General features: G+C 43.3%; 1 protein-coding gene across 1 annotated transcript in view; it reads right to left on the bottom strand.

The window, feature by feature from the left end:
- Positions 1-18831, bottom strand: part of LOC129852889 (voltage-dependent T-type calcium channel subunit alpha-1G-like) — a 166709-nt gene that overhangs the window by 88905 nt on the left and 58973 nt on the right. The window contains exons 10-11 of the mRNA XM_055918878.1: positions 17157-17312; positions 4361-4426 (exon numbers count right to left, since the gene is read on the bottom strand). Coding sequence (XP_055774853.1) covers positions 4361-4426; positions 17157-17312 — 222 coding nt within the window. The remainder of the gene's footprint in view (positions 1-4360; positions 4427-17156; positions 17313-18831) is intronic.

Below are 18831 nucleotides of genomic sequence, written 5' to 3'. Positions count from 1 at the left end.
CAGACAGATAAAACCACAACAGGAAAACAGGCCAGAATATGCAACAAACATAGCAGGTCAGAATATGCAACAAACATAGCAGGTCAGAATATGCAACAAACATAGCAGGTCAGAATATGCAACAAACATAGCAGGTCAGAATATGCAACAAACATAGCAGGTCAGAATATGCAACAAACATAGCAGGTCAGAATATGCAACAAACATAGCAGGTCAGATGCCTGAAGCTGAACTGAACACAGATGATATTATACTTTTCTCTCAGTGACCAACAAACACACCAATTAATAAAACAGATGTGACAGGACAAGCTCATCAGAGCCTCAGCACAAAGCATTGTGGGGGGGGGGTGGCTATTTAGTGATTTGGGCTGGAGTACACGTCTAACAACTCATGGTGGGCACACAAAGCATTGTGGGTCCCCAGACTCCTCCCCTCCCCATTGGAAACTGAGTAGGCTCAGGGGGTGGAGGGTATACTTTGTGGTTTGGGCTGGAGTACACTTCTAACAACTCACGGTGGGCATTGTGGGTACCCAGACTCCTCCCCAGGGAGGGAAAGGGGGGAGGGTTCAGCTCCATTCCTCTAGTGTGACAGAGTGTGACACATAGTGCCTGGGTGTGTGTGTTGTTCTGTATGTGTGTGTATGAGATGTGTGTGGTACTCACGGTGGGCCCAACACTAGGCCAGGGGCCCAGCTGAGTCTCCCGGACCCCTGAGACCACTGTAGAGAGAGGGACAGCCCAGTAAGGCCTGTATGGAAGGGACCCTAGCTGGGGCGTCCTATGTGGATGCAGCCAGGACCATAGCCGGGGCCTTGGTTGGGACCATGTCTGTGACCCCGGGTCCAGCCTGACTCGCATATCACCTTTCTGGGGAAGAGGAATGAGGTTGAACTCGTAAGATGACTGTCAGTGTTTGACCATAAAGTGGCCATTTTGAGATACAGGGTAAAGGTTCAACCCTAAGCTGCCTATGCATAAGATAACTAGTCAGCTCACCTAGGGCAGGCAGAGCTGAAACTCTTTCCAGATTACTGATCACAAATGGGGCTCAGACCTTATGGTTTAGGGCTGGTTGCTGCCTACTTGGCAGGTCTGTGTTGTCTGAGATGGCAGTGTGTCTGATACTCTGAATTGTTCAGCCCAGGCTCCAGTGATGTGATACGTGTTAAAGCTGACTGTTAGAATCAAACGAAGCTCTGCTCTGCTTCTACTCTGTCTACTATTGACCAGTCTGTCACAGTAGCAGCAGTCTGAACAGGCGGATAGTCATTCCGGCTGCTGATCCTCATGTCGCTGTTCACAGCTGGAAACATTTTAAATCTGAAACGGAATGTACTGATCTAATAATGAACAAATGAATGAATTCATGAATTCATGCATGAATTAATAATATATTTATTGATTGGACCGAGCTAAGTTGTTGTCCTTTGGTTGACCTGATCATTCATCTGTATTATTTTAACAAGACATTTAACACGCTGTTCCAAGGAGGACATTTTATTTGAAAACCACAAGAAGAAGGAACATGGACCAGGAACACTATTCTACTGGGAGTCGATCAGGAGCAGCGAAAGAGGAGACGGAGAGAACTGAGCTTGTTTCCAAACGGGCAGGACAATGTAGGCAGACAGTAGGGAGAGGGAGGGAGGGAGGGAGGGAGGGAGCCATAGAACAGCCTGACCACAAACCTGGCTCTGGAGGGACGGACTGATGCTAATATTGCCTAATAGAAAACAATACATTTCTCACAAGATAATGTCAATGAGGCCACTCTAAAGGTGTGAATGGAGAAATGTGTGCATGTGTTTTGGATGGGAGAGTGTGTTTGTAGGAATGTAGATGCAGTCACTGACAACATCTCTAACGATCTCTGGTAGTGTCGCACCGTTGCTTCCATGGCCTCAGATGCAGATGTGACAACCAGGTTTCGATCAGCTGCCTGCCTGACTCGAGACTGTGTTAGCCCACTGCGCTAAAGCCAAGGCATTAGCTCTGGGTGCTAACGCAAATCGGCATGTTCACCGAACCACCTCCGTTACTCATAAACAGATAGAAATACAGCAACTGCACAGGACAGGGCAGGCATATCCACACATAACTACAGGGTTAACTACTACAGACCACACAGAGCAGACTCTCCTTGAAATCCCTCTCCCAGGGTTAACTGTATCCCTGTTATTCTAAAGTTGTCCTGTTGGCTCTAAATGACTGTGCTGATGTCTCTTCATAGTCCTTAAAACCTTTTGTCAATAGGGGGAGCTGTTAGCATTTTTTTTTTCTGGGTGTCGCCAAATTAAACTGCCTCGTGCTCAATTCTTGCTCGTACAATATGCATATTATTAATTATATTGGATAGAAAACACTCTCTAGTTTCATAAACCGTTGGAATTATGTCTGTGGGTGACCCAGAACTCTTTCTACAGCGAAATCCATGACAGGTACTGCGATGGTCTGAGAGCGAAGCTCTGGTTTCAGATCAGTTTTAAAAGTCTGTGTGTATCCTATGGAACGACATGAACTGCACCCGCCTTCCCCTGGATGTCAGTAACCAATGAGAAGTGGAATGGGCTTGCTACGTAGCTCTCAGAGGTTATAAAAGGCCAAGGAGTGAGGGTAGCCTTCCTTTCGAAGCTGAGCATTGCGCAGAGAGGGACCTCAGGATGCCAATTTCAAATGCTCAATTATCAACGTTAGATGTATCCGCCTGTAATTTAATTAGATATAGGTGTTAGAAGCATCATAACGAAGCTATTTTAAACCGAGTTATATCAGATTATGCGAGTATATTACTATTTTTCGGAATTTCCTCAGTATTGCGCCTTGAGGATTTGGACACGTTGGGGCAAAATAGCTATTGTTAGCTATTGTTAGCTGCTATATCAGAAGTTGAATGCAACGTTTTACAACCAAGCAACGATTCTTTTGGACAAAGGACCACCATGCCAAGATTCTGATGGAAGCTCGTCGAAAAGTAGGGGCTATTTATGATGTTATTCCGTTTTTATGTGGAAAAATGTAAACTCCATAATGGCGATTAGTGACGCGATTATTGCAGCACTAGTCTGGCTGTAACACACACTGTATGTCTAGTAACGTTAATTTTAAAAATCTAACTCAGCGGTTGCATTAATAACTAATGCATCTTTCATTTCATGTCCAACCTGTATTTTTTTAGTCAAGTTTATGAATAGTTTTTGATAAAAATATTTGTATTTTCAAAATGGCGCCGGGCAGATTGCTTGAGTAGTTGAACACTATTTCCATTGTATAAGCACGATTTGTGCCGCTAAATATGCACATTTTCGATCAAACTCTATATGGATTGTGTAATATGATGTTACAGGAGTGTCATCTGAAGAATTCTGAGAAGGTTAGTGAAAAAATTTATATATTTTGGCGATGATTACGATATCGCTCTCTTTGGCTTGAATCAGTGCTCGGGTAACGTTTGCATATGTGGTATGCTAATATAACGATTTATTGTGTTTTCGCCGTAAAACACTTAGAAAATCTGAAATGTTGTCTGAATTCACAAGATCTGTGTCTTTCCATTGCTATGTGCTGTGTATTTTTAAGAAATGTTTTATGATGAGTAAATTGGTAATACAAGTTGCTCTCTGTAGTAATTCTAGTCGCTTTGGTGAGATTTGTGATGGTGGCTGCAATGGCAAACTATGATTTATACCTGAAATATGCACATTTTTCTAACAAAACCTATCCTATACCATAAATATGTTATCAGACTGTCATCTGATGAGTTTTTTTCTTGGTTAGTGGCTATCAATATCTTAGTTTAGCCGAATTGGTGATAGCTACTGGTGGAGAGAAAAAATGGTGGACAAAGAAAAATGGTGTCTTTTGCTAACATGGTTAGCTAATAGATTTACATATTTTGTCTTCCCTGTAAAACATTTAAAAAATCTGAAATGGTGGCTTTATTCACAAGATCTGTATCTTTCATTTGGTGTCTTGGACTTGTGATTTAATGATATTTAGATGCTACTATTTAAACGTGACGCTATGCTAGCGATGCTAATCAGTGTGGGGGGGGTGGGGGGTGATCCCGGATCCGGGTTTCTGAGGCGGTAATGTTTACACCGAGAGGCTTTAGGGACATTTCTACTGTAGTGCGTTAGCATTCGTTTGGCTACTCTAGGCATGTTTCTAGTGCGTTTGTTTGTTTGCACCGCTAATGGAAGGAACCAATGGACCTGAAGAGAGAGACATCTGTGAGGATCTGCTTTCCAACATAAAAACAACCAACTACTGATCAACCGTCTGATACTACAGTTAAGACAGTGAACACACACACAACAACTGAACACACACAAACATTGAACACACACACTGTCAACCTGGTTAGTCTCAACAGCCGTGGCATCGTGCAGCGGGGTTGTGGAGGGTAGAGAGACAGGCGGAGCCTGAGAGGGAGAGAGCGCAAGAGAGGGGGAGAGAGAGAGGGGGGAGAGAGAGAGAGAGAGAGAGAGAGAGGGGGGAGAGAGAGAGGGGGGAGAGAGAGAGAGAGAGGGGGGGGAGAGAGAGAGAGAGAGGGTGGGGGGGAGAGAGAGAGAAAGAGAGTGTGAAGAGGTGGGAGCACATTGCAGTACATACCCTTGAGCCTAAAGGCAGTTGATCTAGGCTCAACTGGACATGCAAGTCCTCTCTCGTGGGCACTTCCTAAAGGGGAAGTGTGTGATGTTTTACCGCAGGAAGGGAAGGAGGGGAAGACAGAGAGAGAGAGAGAAGGATAGAGAGAAGGAGAAATGGAGGGAGAAAGCGAGGTGGAGAGAAAAGGTGTGAGAGAGAGGAACATAGAAAGAGAGAGATAAAGAGAGAGAATGAGTAAAAGAGTGAGAGAAAGGAAGGATGAATAGAGAGGAGAGGCACCATAGCAACAACCAAAGCAGAAAGAGAATTAGGTTGACCAGGCAGATAATGTATATATTCTGTATCATGCTAAAGACGCACAGAATATAAATCCTTTCACACAGAAGAGATGCTCAACCGCCAATCATAGCAGAATGCAGCCAAGTTGCAATAACACACAGCAACACAGCTCAATGTGACAGCATAATGTCTTTGGGCCAATCATATGCATTTCAGCCATGAGTTATAACTTCATAAGTTATACCGTAAGTTCTTCAGTCACTTATCAGTCATAGGTGGAGGGTACACAGCATAGCAACACTGTAACAGAGTCTACAGCTGGGAAGCTGGGCATCATTCAGTACAGTACAGTATGGTGTGTAGTGTGTTCATACCAGGGCATGGCCCCAGAACCAAACATCTCTCATCCCAACTCACATCATTCAACCTATCGTTACCTAGCAACCCTGACTCACTGCAAAGTTCGGCCGACTAAAAATAAACTGTGAGAAGGATGTTAGAAAACAATTGTGAAGGAATTGAGCAAACAGCTTTCAAATGAATTGTGAGGACAGGAGGAAAGAACCAGAGGAGGAGAAGAGGAGAATAGGAGGAGAAGAAAAGAGGAGAAGGAGATGAGAATGAGAGGAAGAGGAGAGGAGAAGGAGAGGAAAAGAGAAGGAGAGGAGGGAGGTAAGTGGGGAGGGGAAGATAGGAGGAGAGGAAGAGAGGAGGGAAGAGAGGAGGAAAACAGAGGAGGAGAAGAGAGGAGGGAAAGAGAGGAGGAGAGGAAGAGAGGAGAGGAAGAGAGGAGGAGGGGAAGTCTAGGCTAACTTAGCTTAATAACATTTTCAACATCAGACCTCAAGATTGGGGAGATGGTGTCTGTCTGTCTGTCTCTGTGTGTGTGGTAAAGTGGAGTTTATCTTGGTGAGCTAATAATACATCTCATTCTAGATGTGTGCCAGGTCTTTAGTAGTCATCCTGACTGGTTTGTCAAAGGCCAGAGGCCTCCCACATTATCTATAAATCTATGAGTTCAGCAATCACTGTCTGAAATCGCTGTGCACTCTCTCTAGATCACTCTCTATCTGTCCCGCTATTTTTCTCTGTCTCTCTGTCTCTCTCTCTCTCTCTGTCTCTCTCTCTCTCCCTCTCTCTCCCTCTCTCTAGTCTCTCCCTCTTAATTCAATTCAATTCAAAGGGCTTTACTGGCATGGGAAAAATATGTTATAAACATAAATATGGGTTGTATTTACAATGGTGTTTGTTCTTCACTGGTTGCACTTTTCTTTTGGCAACAGGTCACACATCTTACTGCAGTGATGGCACACTGTGGTATTTCACCCAGTAGATATGGAGTTAATTGGGTTTGGGTTTGTTTACAAATGTTTGTGGATCTGTGTAATCTGAGGGAAAAATGTGTCTCTAATATGGTCATACATTGGGCAGGAGGTTAGGAAGTGCAGCTCAGTTTCCACCTCATTTTGTGGGCAGTGTGCACATAGTCTGTCTTCTCTTGAGAGCCATGTCTGCCTACGGCGGCCTTTCTCAACAGCAAGGCAATGCTCACTGAGTCTGAACATAGTCAAAGATTTCCTTAATTTGGGGTCAGTCACAGTGGTCAGGTATTCTGCCACTGTGATTCTCTGTTTAGTGCCAAATAGCATTCTAGTTCGCACATTTATTTTGTTATTTCTTTCCAATGTATCAAGTAAATATCTCTTTGGGTCTAATTGTGTTGCTGTCCTGGGGCTCTGTGGGGTGTGTTTATGTTTGTGAACAGAGGCTCAAGACCAGCTTGCTTAAGGGACTCTTTTCTAGGTTCATCTTTCTGTAGGTGATGGCTTTGTTATGGAAGGTTTGGGAATCAGGTCCTTTTAGGTGGTTGTAGAATTTAACGGCTCTTTTCTGGATTTTGATAATTTGCGGGTATCGGCCGAATTCTGCACTGCATGCATTATTTGCTATTTTAGGTTGTACACAAAGGACATCTTTGCAGAATTCTTTATGCAGAGTCTTAATTTGGTGTTTGTCCCATTTTTGAGTTCTTGGTTGGTCAGCGGACCTCAGACCTCACAACCATAAAGACAATGGGTTCTATTAACCTGTTGGGGATGGGGGCGCTGTTTAGACTATTTATGCTAATTTGGCTAATTTTTTAAACGGCTTCCCACAAAATCCTTGATCGTACAATATGCATATTATTATTATTATTGGATAGAAAACAGTCTATAGTTTCTATAGGAGTTGAAATTTTGTCTCTAAGTGGAACAGAGCCCATTCTACAGCAATTTCCCTGACATGGAGTCAGATTTGAGAAATGTTGGCCACTTTTCTGAAGTCAGTTAAAAGGGCACTGTCGTTGCTATGACTATACGGACACTTCTTACGTCTTCCCCTGGATGCCTTTACGTGATGACGATTCCAACGGGGTCGATTGCGCGTTCACAGGCCCTACAAATGAAAAAACCCTGAAGATAGTCATTCTTTGGGAGCTGCGTCATGAGCCTAGAGGACACCGGCGCGCACCTGTTCCAAGCGTTAGTTTAGCCTGTTATATTTCTCCGGTCATCTTTTCACTCGTTATAGGAGTTAACCTGTTGGGGATGGGGGCGCTGTTTAGACTATTTATGCTAATTTGGCTAATTTTTTAAACGGCTTCCCACAAAATCCTTGATCGTACAATATGCATATTATTATTATTATTGGATAGAAAACAGTCTATAGTTTCTATAGGAGTTGAAATTTTGTCTCTAAGTGGAACAGAGCCCATTCTACAGCAATTTCCCTGACATGGAGTCAGATTTGAGAAATGTTGGCCACTCTTCTGAAGTCAGTTAAAAGGGCACTGTCGTTGCTATGACTATACGGACACTTCTTACGTCTTCCCCTGGATGCCTTTACGTGATGACGATTCCAACGGGGTCGATTGCGCGTTCACAGGCCCTACAAATGAAAAAACCCTGAAGCTAGTCATTCTTTGGGAGCTGCGTCATGAGCCTAGAGGACACCGGCGCGCACCTGTTCCAAGCGTTAGTTTAGCCTGTTATATTTCTCCGGTCATCTTTTCACTCGTTATAGGAGTTAAAAACATCATAAGGTAGTTAATTTAAAGCGTTTTATAGCAATTTATATCCGTTTAGTGCGATTTTGGGACATTTATTTTTGCAACGATGTGAAAAGTTGGGCACGCTTTTCAGTTCATCCCGAACGCAGTTGACATTTCCACATGGCAAGAGGACAGCTTTCCACCAAAAGACGATTTCTCCCAAGAAAGGATCCTTTGCCCAAGATACTGATGGAAGAACAGCTCAAGGTAGGACATTTTTATTATGATAAATCGTGTTTCTGTCGAAACATTTTAGTGGCTTAGGACGCCATGTTTTTTGACGTAGCTTCGCTTGGCGCAAACTGTATTGAAAAGTAAGGATAAATTAAAAAATGTAATAACGCAATTGTATTAAGAATTAAATTGTCTATCAATCCCTGTCCACCCTATATTTTTTAGTCACGTTTATGAGTATTTATGTATAAGAGTAGATCACTGTCTAAGTGGCGCAAGGACTTTTTCTTTACCAGCTTGTCTACATTTTACATTGTCTAACCATGATTTTGGTGGCTAAATATAAACATTTTCGATCAAACTGTATATGCATGTTGTAATGTGATGTTACAGGAGTGTCATCGGAAGAATTCTGAGAAGGTTAGTGAAAAAATTAATATCTTTTGGCGATGTTGACTTTTATCGCTCACTTTGGCTAGAATCAATGCTGGGCTGCTAATTGCTATGTGCTAAGCTAATATAACGATTTATTGTGTTTTCGCTGTAAGACACTTAGAAAATCTGAAATATTGTCTGTATTCACAGGATCTGTGTCTTTCGATTCGTGTATGCTGTGTATTTTTACGAAATGTTTGATGATTAGTAGTTAGGTAAACACGTTGCTCATTGTAATTATTCTAGTCCATTTGTGATGGTGGGTGCAATTGTAAACTATGCCATCTACCTGAAATATGCACTTTTTTCTAACAAAACCTATCCCATACCATAAATATGTTATCAGACTGTCATCTAATGAGTTTTTTTGTTGGTTAGGGGCTATAAATATCTTAGTTTAGCCGAATTGGTGATGGCTACTGGTGTTGGTGGACAAATAAAAGATGGTGGATTATGCTAATGTGTTTTTAGGTAATAGATGTACATCTTTACATATTGTGTCTTCCCTGTAAAACATTTTAAAAATCGGAAATGTTGACTGGATTCACAAGATCTGTGTCTTTCATTAGCTGTATTGGACTTTAATGTGTGAAAGTTAAATATTTAAAAAAAATATTTTTTTTGAATTTCGCGGCACTGGTTTTTCAGTGGGGGGGGGGGGGGTGTGCCGCTAGCGCCACGCTGATCCTAGACAGGTTAAAAACATCATAAAGTAGTTAATTTAAAGCGTTTTATAGCAATTTATATCCGTTTAGTGCGATTTTGGGACATTTATTTTTGCAACGATGTGAAAAGTTCGGCACGCTTTTCAGTTTCATCCCGAACGCAGTTGACATTTCCACATGGCAAGAGGACAGCTTTCCACCAAAAGACGATTTCTCCCAAGAAAGGATCCTTTGCCCAAGATACTGATGGAAGAACAGCTCAAGGTAGGACATTTTTATTATGATAAATCGTGTTTCTGTCGAAACATTTTAGTGGCTTAGGACGCCATGTTTTTTGACGTAGCTTCGCTTGGCGCAAACTGTATTGAAAAGTAAGGATAAATTAAAAAATGTAATAACGCAATTGTATTAAGAATTAAATTGTCTATCAATCCCTGTCCACCCTATATTTTTTAGTCACGTTTATGAGTATTTATGTATAAGAGTAGATCACTGTCTAACTGGCGCAAGGACTTTTTCTTTACCAGCTTGTCTACATTTCACATTGTCTAACCATGATTTTGGTGGCTAAATATAAACATTTTCGATCAAACTGTATATGCATGTTGTAATGTGATGTTACAGGAGTGTCATCGGAAGAATTCTGAGAAGGTTAGTGAAAAAATTAATATCTTTTGGCGATGTTGACTTTTATCGCTCACTTTGGCTAGAATCAATGCTGGGCTGCTAATTGCTATGTGCTAAGCTAATATAACGATTTATTGTGTTTTCGCTGTAAGACACTTAGAAAATCTGAAATATTGTCTGTATTCACAGGATCTGTGTCTTTCGATTCGTGTATGCTGTGTATTTTTACGAAATGTTTGATGATTAGTAGTTAGGTAAACACGTTGCTCATTGTAATTATTCTAGTCCATTTGTGATGGTGGGTGCAATTGTAAACTATGCCATCTACCTGAAATATGCACTTTTTTCTAACAAAACCTATCCCATACCATAAATATGTTATCAGACTGTCATCTAATGAGTTTTTTTGTTGGTTAGGGGCTATAAATATCTTAGTTTAGCCGAATTGGTGATGGCTACTGGTGTTGGTGGACAAATAAAAGATGGTGGATTATGCTAATGTGTTTTTAGGTAATAGATGTACATCTTTACATATTGTGTCTTCCCTGTAAAACATTTTAAAAATCGGAAATGTTGACTGGATTCACAAGATCTGTGTCTTTCATTAGCTGTATTGGACTTTAATGTGTGAAAGTTAAATATTTAAAAAAAAATTTTTTTTGGAATTTCGCGGCACTGGTTTTTCAGTGGGGGGGGGGGGGGTGTGCCGCTAGCGCCACGCTGATCCTAGACAGGTTAATGATTCAAGTATTTTTAGCCAGATCCTAATTGGTACGTCAAATTTTATGTTCCTTTTGATGGCATAGAAGTCCCTTCTTGCTTTGTCTCTCAGATCGTTCACAGCTTTGTGGAAGTCACCTCTGGCACTGATGTTTAGGCCGAGGTATGTATAGTGTTTGTGTGTTCTAGGGCAACAGTGTCTAGATGGAATTTGTATTTGTGGTCCTGACATCTGGACCTTTTTTGGAACACCATTATTTTGGTCTTACTGAGATTTACTGTGAGGGCCCAGGTCTGACAGAATTTGTGCAGAAGATCTAGGTGCATATGTTGGCCCTCCTTGGTTGGTGACAGAAGCACCAGATCACCAGCAAACAGTAGACATTTGACCTCAGATTCTAGTAGGGTGAGGCTGGGTGTTGCAGACTGTTCTAGAGCCCTCTCCTATTCATTGATATACAGTATATGTTGAAGAAGGTGGGGCTTAAGCTGCATTCCTGTCTCACCCCATGGACATGTGGAAAGAAATGTGTGTTTTTTGCCAATTTTAACCACACATTTTTTGTTTGTGTAGACAGATTTTATGATGTTGTAAGTTGTTCCCACAACACCGCTTTCCATCAATTTGTATAGAAGACCCTCATGCCAAATTGAGCCAAAGGCTTTTTTGAAATCAACAAATCATGAGAAGATTTTGCCTTTGTTTTAGTTTGTTTGTTTGTCAATTAGGCTGTGCAAGGTGAATGAATACGTGGTCTGTTGTACGGTAATTTCCGAAAAGGAAATTTGACATTCTCTCATTACATTGTTTTCACTGAGGAAATTAACTAGTCTGCTGTTAATGATAATGCAGAGGAGTTTCCCAATGTTGCTGTTGACGCATATCCCACGACAGTTAGTGGGGTCAAATTTGTCTCCACTTTTGTGGATTAGGGTGATCAGTCCTTGGTTCCAAATCTTGGTGTTTATTGTTTTGTTTATTTATTAAAACACTCCCTGTACTTGCTTCCCGACTCTCAGCACACTGGTTAAAATAATCAAGTGGGTTCTGGTAGACTTTAATAGCTTATTCTAAGATTTCTATTTGATCATGTATATGCTTTTCTGTTAGTTCTTAGTTATAGGGCCAGCAAGATTGGAGAAGTGGTTACCCATACACCTTCATTTTGGGTAGATAACTGGTCGGGTTGTTGTTTGTTTAGTGTTTTCCAATTTTCCCAGAAGTGTTTAGAGTCTATGGATTCTTCAATTACGTTGAGATGATTTCTGACGTGCTGTTCCTTTGTTTTCCAGAGTGTATTTCTGTATTGTGTTAGTGATTCACCAAGGCGTAGTGAAGGCGTAGACTCAGGTTTTCAGGGTCTCTATGTTTTGGTCAGATAGGTTTCTCAATTTCTTTCTTAGGTTTTTGCATTCTTCATCAAACCATTTGTCATTGTTGTTCATTTTCTTCGGTTTTCTGTTAGAAAGTTTTAGATTTGACAGGGAAGCTGAGAGGTCAAGTATACTGTTTATGTTTTCTACTGCCAAGTTTACACCTTCACTATCACAGTGGAATGTTTTGTCCAGGAAGTTGTCTAAAAGGGATTGAATTTGTTGTTGCCTAATTGCATCATGGTAGATTTCCACACTACTTTCCTTCCATCTATAGCATTTCTTAATATTATTCAGTTCCTTTGGCTTTGATGCCTCATGATTGAGTATTGCTCTGTTCAAGTAGACTGTGATTTTGCTGAGATCTGATAGGGGTGTCAGTGGACTGACTGTGAACACTCTGAGAGACTCTGGGTTGAGGTCAGTGATAAAGAAGTCTACAGTACTACTGCAAAGAGATGTGCTATAGGTGTACCTACCATAGGAGTCCCCTCGAAGCCTACCATTGACTATGTACATATCCAGCATGCAACAGAGCTGCAGGAGTTGTGACCCGTTTCTGTTGGTTATGTTGTCGTAGTTGTGCCTAGGGGGGCATATGGGGGAGGGAATGCTGTCACCTCCAGGTAGGTGTTTGTCCCCCTGTGTGCTGAGGGTCTCAGGTTCCTATCCAGGTCTGGCATTTAGGTCACCACAAACTAGAACATGTCACTGGCCCTGGAAATAATTGATTTCCCCATCCAGGATGGAGATGCTGTCTTCATTAAAATATGAGGATTCTAGTGGGGGGATCATTTTTCTCTATTGAGATCAGTTCCTTTTGAATTTCTAGCCAAATGTAAAATGTTCCTGTTTTGACTAATTTAATAGAGTGACTTACAGTTGAAGTCGGAAGTGTACATACACCTTAGCCTAATACACATGAATTCAGTTTTTCACAATTCCTGACATTTAATCCTAGTAAAAATTCCCTGTCTTAGGTCAGTTAGGATCACCACTTTACTTTAAGAATGTGAAATGTCAGAGAGAATAATTTATTTCAGCTTTTTTTCCTTTCATCATATTCCCAGTGGGTCAGAAGTTTACATACACTCAATCAGTATTTGGTAGCATTGCCTTCAAATTGTTTAACTTGGGTCAAACGTTTCGGGTAGCCTTCCACAAGCTTCCCACAATAAGTTGGGTGAATTTTGGCCCATTCTTCCTGACAGATTAGGTGTAACTTAGTCAGGTTTGTAGTCCTCCTTGCTCACACTGTTTCAGTTCTGCCCACAAATTTTCTACAGGATTGAGGTCAGGGCTTTGTGATGGCCACTCCCAATACATTGACTTTGTTGTTCTTAAGCCATTTTGCCACAACTTTGGAAGTATGCTTGGGGTCATTGTCCATTTGGAAGACCCATTTGCGACCAATCTTTAACTTCCTGACTGATGTCTTGAGATGTTGCTCCAATATATCCACATATATTTTGTGAAGTGCACAAGTCCCTCCTGCAGCAAAGCACCCCCACAACATGATGCTCCCACCCCCGTTCTTCACGGTTGGGATGGTGTTCTTAGGCTTGCAAGCCTCCTCCTTTTTCCTCCAAACATAATGATGGTCATTATGGCCAAAAGGTTATATTTTTGTTTCATCAGACCAGACGACATTTCTACAAAAAGTACGATCTTTGTCCCCATGTGCAGTTGCAAACAGTAGTCTGGCTTTTTATGGTGGATTTGGAGCAGTGGCTTCTTCCTTGCTCAGCGGCCTTTCAGGTTATGTCGATATAGGACTTGTTTTACTGTGGATATAGATACTTTTGTACCTGTTTCCTCCAGTATCTTCACAAGGTCACAAGTACGTTCATCTGCAGGAGACAGAACGCGTCTCCTTCCTGAGCGGTATGCCGGCTGCGTGGTCCCATGGTGTTTATACTTGCATACTATTGTTTGTACAGATGAACGTGGTACCTTCTGGCGTTTGGAAATTGCTCCCAAGGATGAACCAGACTTTTTCTTCTGAGGTCTTGGCTGATTTCTTTAGATTTTCCCATGATGTCAAGCAAAGAGGCACTGAGTTTGAAGGTAGGCCTTGAAATACATCCATAGATACACCTCCAATTGAATCAAATGATGTCAATTAGCCAATCAAAACCTTCTAAAGCCTTGACTTCATTTTCTGGAATTTTCCAAGCTGTTTAAAGGCGCAGTCAACTTAGTGTATGTAAACTTCTGACCCACTGGGATTGTGTTACAGTAAATTATAGGTGAAATATTCTGTCTGTGAACAATTGTTGGAAAAATTACTTAAGAAGAAATTTGTGGAGTGGTTGAAAAACTAGTCTTAATGATTCCAACGTAAGTTTATGTAAACTTTTAACTTCAACTGTATGTCTGATCTATACCAAATAGCATACCCCTGAGTCCCTTCCCTGTTTCACACCTGGTAGATTGGTGGATGGGACTACCAGCTCTCTCTAACCTAGAGGGCAACCAGTGGGTCCATCTCCTCTATACCATGTTTCTTGTAGGATGACAATGTTTGTATTTCCAATTTCTTTGGTGAAGTCCAGGTTCCTACTCTTTAGGTCAAAGGTAGATGACCTCAGGCCTTGGATGTTCCAGGATGAGCTAGTGTAGACTTTGTGTTCCATAAAGTGTCCAGTGTTGTTAGTCGTGTGGTTTGGCTTCAGGCCAGTAAGTGTGAGCAGAGCCTGCTGAGCATCTGGTACATGCTATTGGCTTGGGCTAGTGTAAGATGGGGGGTTGGGCCTGTTTACCTGCTCATGGCCTGGGCATATGTGTGACTTTCATGTTGAGGACCTCTTTGCGGGAGTGAGGGGGCATGGGATGGGCAGGAGGGGCATAGGTCTGACCTGAGGGGGCATGGGGTGGGGGGGTTGATTGGTTGGGGTGTGGATGTGGCTGGTGGAGCTGTGGTCTGGATGTAGGTCCTCTCGGCGTGGGTCCTCTATGTGTAGGTCCGGGGGGTCTGGGAAAGTGTCTGTTGATCTGTTGCTCCTGTGTGAGGTGTTGGGGCTGCGGTTGAGTGTGGAGTACTTTAGGGTCCGGGCGAAGGCGGGCACTGCTGCCTTGTATAGGTGTACCTGGTTTTAAAGGCTGTTCAAGTCCAGGGTGACTTCTCTGTGGGGGTGGCCAGCTATCTAATGGGTGGTTTTCTGTCCCACACCATCCCATTCTCCAACTCCTCCAGCAGTATGATCCTTTCCTCTAGTGCTCTGTCCATCTCCTGCTCCCTGTTCTTTCTCCTGTTGATGTTGTCTCACCACAGTCCAGAGGGCAGATATGTCTCTCTCCACCTCCAGCTCTCCGCATCTGGTTGAGAAGCTGTTGTTGAGGTGGACCATTCTTTGGGCTTGGAAATAAGAATCTTTGGTAGTAGGAATCCTTCCAGTTAATTTTGTCCAAAAACAGGTTAGAGTTTTGGAGCCGAAAAATCCAAGTTCATCTAACTCTAAACCCACCTTTATGTAAAAACCTGATGCAAAATGTGAGAGCTCATCTGCTCATGGACTCTCTCTCTCTCTCTCTCTTTTGCTTTCTCTCTCTCTCTGGTCCTTGTCTCACTCTCTCCCTCCCCCTCTCTCCATTCCCTATCTCTCTGTCTCTGTCTGTATGTCTCTCTCTCTATGTCTGCCAGGTGAGGATTATCTATGACAGCTTGTCTGATGAGTCAGGGGTAAGGTGAATCCATTCCATTCAGTCTGACCAGAGAGGTACAGTATGTTCGGTGTTCTGGAGTTTACTGTTCAATATACTTGAAAGGTTCATTCGCTACAAGGGTACTTAAAAACAAGACTTGCTAGAGACGTAACATAAAAAGTACTGGTAACTTTTACAGCTGCCATGTGTCGTCCATAAATGATTCAGCTAAGAGCTGTGTTTATTCCATAGCCACAGTCGCTTCTCTCTGGCTTTAAATAATACCTGATTCATTCCTAACTGACCTGAATGATGCCAGGTGGTATTGAGGGCTCATAACGGAGATGTTCAACATGACTGTGTAATTCTGAACACCATGACATGCAGATAACTGACCTAGAAAGCAGACTGTTGTAACAACTAATAACCAGAAAGCAGACTGTTGTAACAACTAATAACCAGAAAGCAGACTGTTGTAACAACTAATAACCAGAAAGCAGACTGTTGTAACAACTAATAACCAGAAAGCAGACCAATCAATCCGTCTTTTAAATATGAGTCTGCTCTCCCCTCTCCTCTCCTCTCCTCTCCTCTCCTCTCCTCTCCTCTCCTCTCCTCTCCTCTCCTCTCCTCTCCTCTCCTCTCCTCTCCTCTCCTCTCTCATCCCCTCTCCTCTCCTCTTCTCTCCTCTCCTCTCCTCTCAGCTGTTCTAACTTATTTCAAAGACCACAAGAGATCAAAGCACAGGTGCTGTCAGAAGTCAGAGAGAGAGAAGGAGAGAGACAGACAGAACGAGAGAGGCATTTGTCATTTTTCGACTTTGTCTGCCGAGACAACCATTACAGTCTATGTCTAGCTGCTCTGAAGCGACACACTCTCACAGTAGGGATGAGAACTATGTTATCTGACTGTCAACAAAGACATACATTCATCCTTTCTCTGTCTCCCTATCTATCTCTTTGTGTTTCTCCATTGCTCTGTCTCTCTCTCTCTCTGTATCATCCTATGTTTCCCTCTCTTTCCCTCCCTCGGTATACCTCTCTCTCTCTCTCTCTCTCTCTCTCTCTCTCTGTCAGAGAAGAATTGCGGCTATGCAGAGAGCGAGAGATTTGTCTTTTGTTTTATGGGCGAAGAGCAGAAGGGAGGGAGGGATAACAAAAAGGAGGAATGTAAAAAGGAGGAGGAGAGAGCAGAAGAATGTCATTGTGATGTAAGCATATTTTCCTGATGACGGATGACATCACCGTAAGGAAAATCATTAGATATGACAACCTTTCATATGGGAAAAGAGAGAGGGATGGAGAGAGGGATGGAGAGAGGGTGAAGACTGATGAATAGCACATGTCAGAAAGAGGAGGAGGAGAGAAGGTGAGGAAGAGTAATAATAGGTGGCACAATTAGAGAAAAACAGATTTAGAGGTGAGAGTCAAGGTGGATGAATAGAAGATGTAATGTCCAAGCTCTCAGCCCAGGTGTTAGTTCCCATCTCGTTATGTGCCTGTGTGTGTGTGTTATTTGGTTTACTTAGTTCACCTCAGTCTGGAAGCCCTCAACCAAGATGGCCACCAAAAGGTTGAAGAGGACGTAGTTCCCAAAGGTCATGAGGGCGATGAAGTAGAGAGCGGCCACAGGAGTGGTGGAGGCCATACCATTATAGAGAACCTTGTTCCAGTCCTCCTGAGTTAGGATCTGTAGAGAGAGAGAGAGAGAGAGAGAGAGAGAGAGAGAGAGAGAGAGAGAGAGAGAGAGAGAGAGAGAGAGAGAGAGAGAGAGAGAGTGAGAGAGAGAGAGAGAGAGAGAGAGAGAGGAGAGAGGAGAGAGGAGAGAGAGAGAGAGAGAGAGACAGAGACAGAGACAGAGACAGAGACAGAGACAGAGACAGAGACAGAGACAGAGACAGAGACAGAGACAGAGACAGAGACAGAGACAGAGACAGAGACAGAGACAGAGACAGAGACAGAGAAAGAAAGAAAGAGAAGGAGAGAGTGAGGGAGGGGGAGAGAGCAAGGGAGGGAGGGATGTGAGAGAGAGAGAGAGAGAGAGAGAGAGAGAGAGAGATGGAGTGAAGAAGGAAGGAAGGAATTAAGGAAGGGAGGTAGGGGATGGAGGGAGGGAGGAAGTAGGAAGGAAGTACGGAAGTAAGGAAGGAAGGAAGGGAGGTAGGGGATGGAGGTAGGGAGGTAGGGGATGGAGGTAGGGAGGTAGGAAGAGACAGATGGAGTGAAGAAGGAAGGAAGTAAGGAAGGCAGGTAGGGGATGGAGGGAGGGAGGAAGGGACAGATGGAGTGAAGAAGGAAGGAAGTAAGGAAGGGAGGTATGGGATGGAGGAGGTAGGGATGGAGGAAGGGAGGGAGGGACAGATGGAGTGAAGAAGGAAGGAAGGGAGGGAGGTGTGGGATGGAGTGAGGTAGGGATGGAGGAAGGGAGGTATGGGATGGAGGGAGGGAGGGAGGGAGGTACGGGATGGAGGGAGGGAGGTAGGGATGGAGGGAGGGAGGGAGGTATGGGATGGAGGGAGGGAGGTAGGGAGGGAGGGAGGTATGAGATGGAGGGAGGGAGGGAGGTATGGGATGGAGGGAGGGAGGTAGGGAGGGAGGGAGGTATGAGATGGAGGGAGGAAGGGAGGTATGAGATGGAGGGAGGGAGGTAGGGAGGTATGGGATGGAGGTAGGGAGGGAGGGAGGTATGGGATAGAGGGAGGGAGGGAGGTATGGGATAGAGGGAGGGAGGGAGGTATGGAATGGAAGAAGGGAGGTATGGAATGGAGGAAGGGAGGTATGGAATGGAGGAAGGGAGGTATGGAATGGAGGAAGGGAGGTATGGAATGGAGGAAGGGAGGTATGGAATGGAGGAAGGGAGGTATGGGATCGAGGTATGAAGGCACATATGGAGTGAAGAAGTAAGGAAGTAAGGAAGTAAGGAAGGGAGGTAGGGGATGGAGGGTGGAAGTAAGGAAGGGAGGGATTTAAGAGGAATAGTGCAAATAGAGAGCAGCTGTTTATTGTTCACATGCAGTTGGTGTGTAGTTGGACCTATAAAACAGATGGCAAATGGACTCATTTTGGTAGTTGGCCAAGTTTGAGATTTGGAAACGTCTGGTAGACTGATTTTGGAGTGAAAGCGGGAGAGATGGAGAGAGAGAGGGAGAGAGAGAGGGAGGGACGGAGGGAGAGAAAGAAGGAGAGAGAGAGAGGGAGGTAGACAGATC

The sequence above is a fragment of the Salvelinus fontinalis genome, chromosome 1 (genome assembly GCF_029448725.1).
Source record: "Salvelinus fontinalis isolate EN_2023a chromosome 1, ASM2944872v1, whole genome shotgun sequence".
Lineage (NCBI taxonomy): Eukaryota > Metazoa > Chordata > Actinopteri > Salmoniformes > Salmonidae > Salvelinus > Salvelinus fontinalis.
Note: the sequence above shows the minus strand (reverse complement) of the source record. Positions and strands in the feature narration are given on the sequence as shown.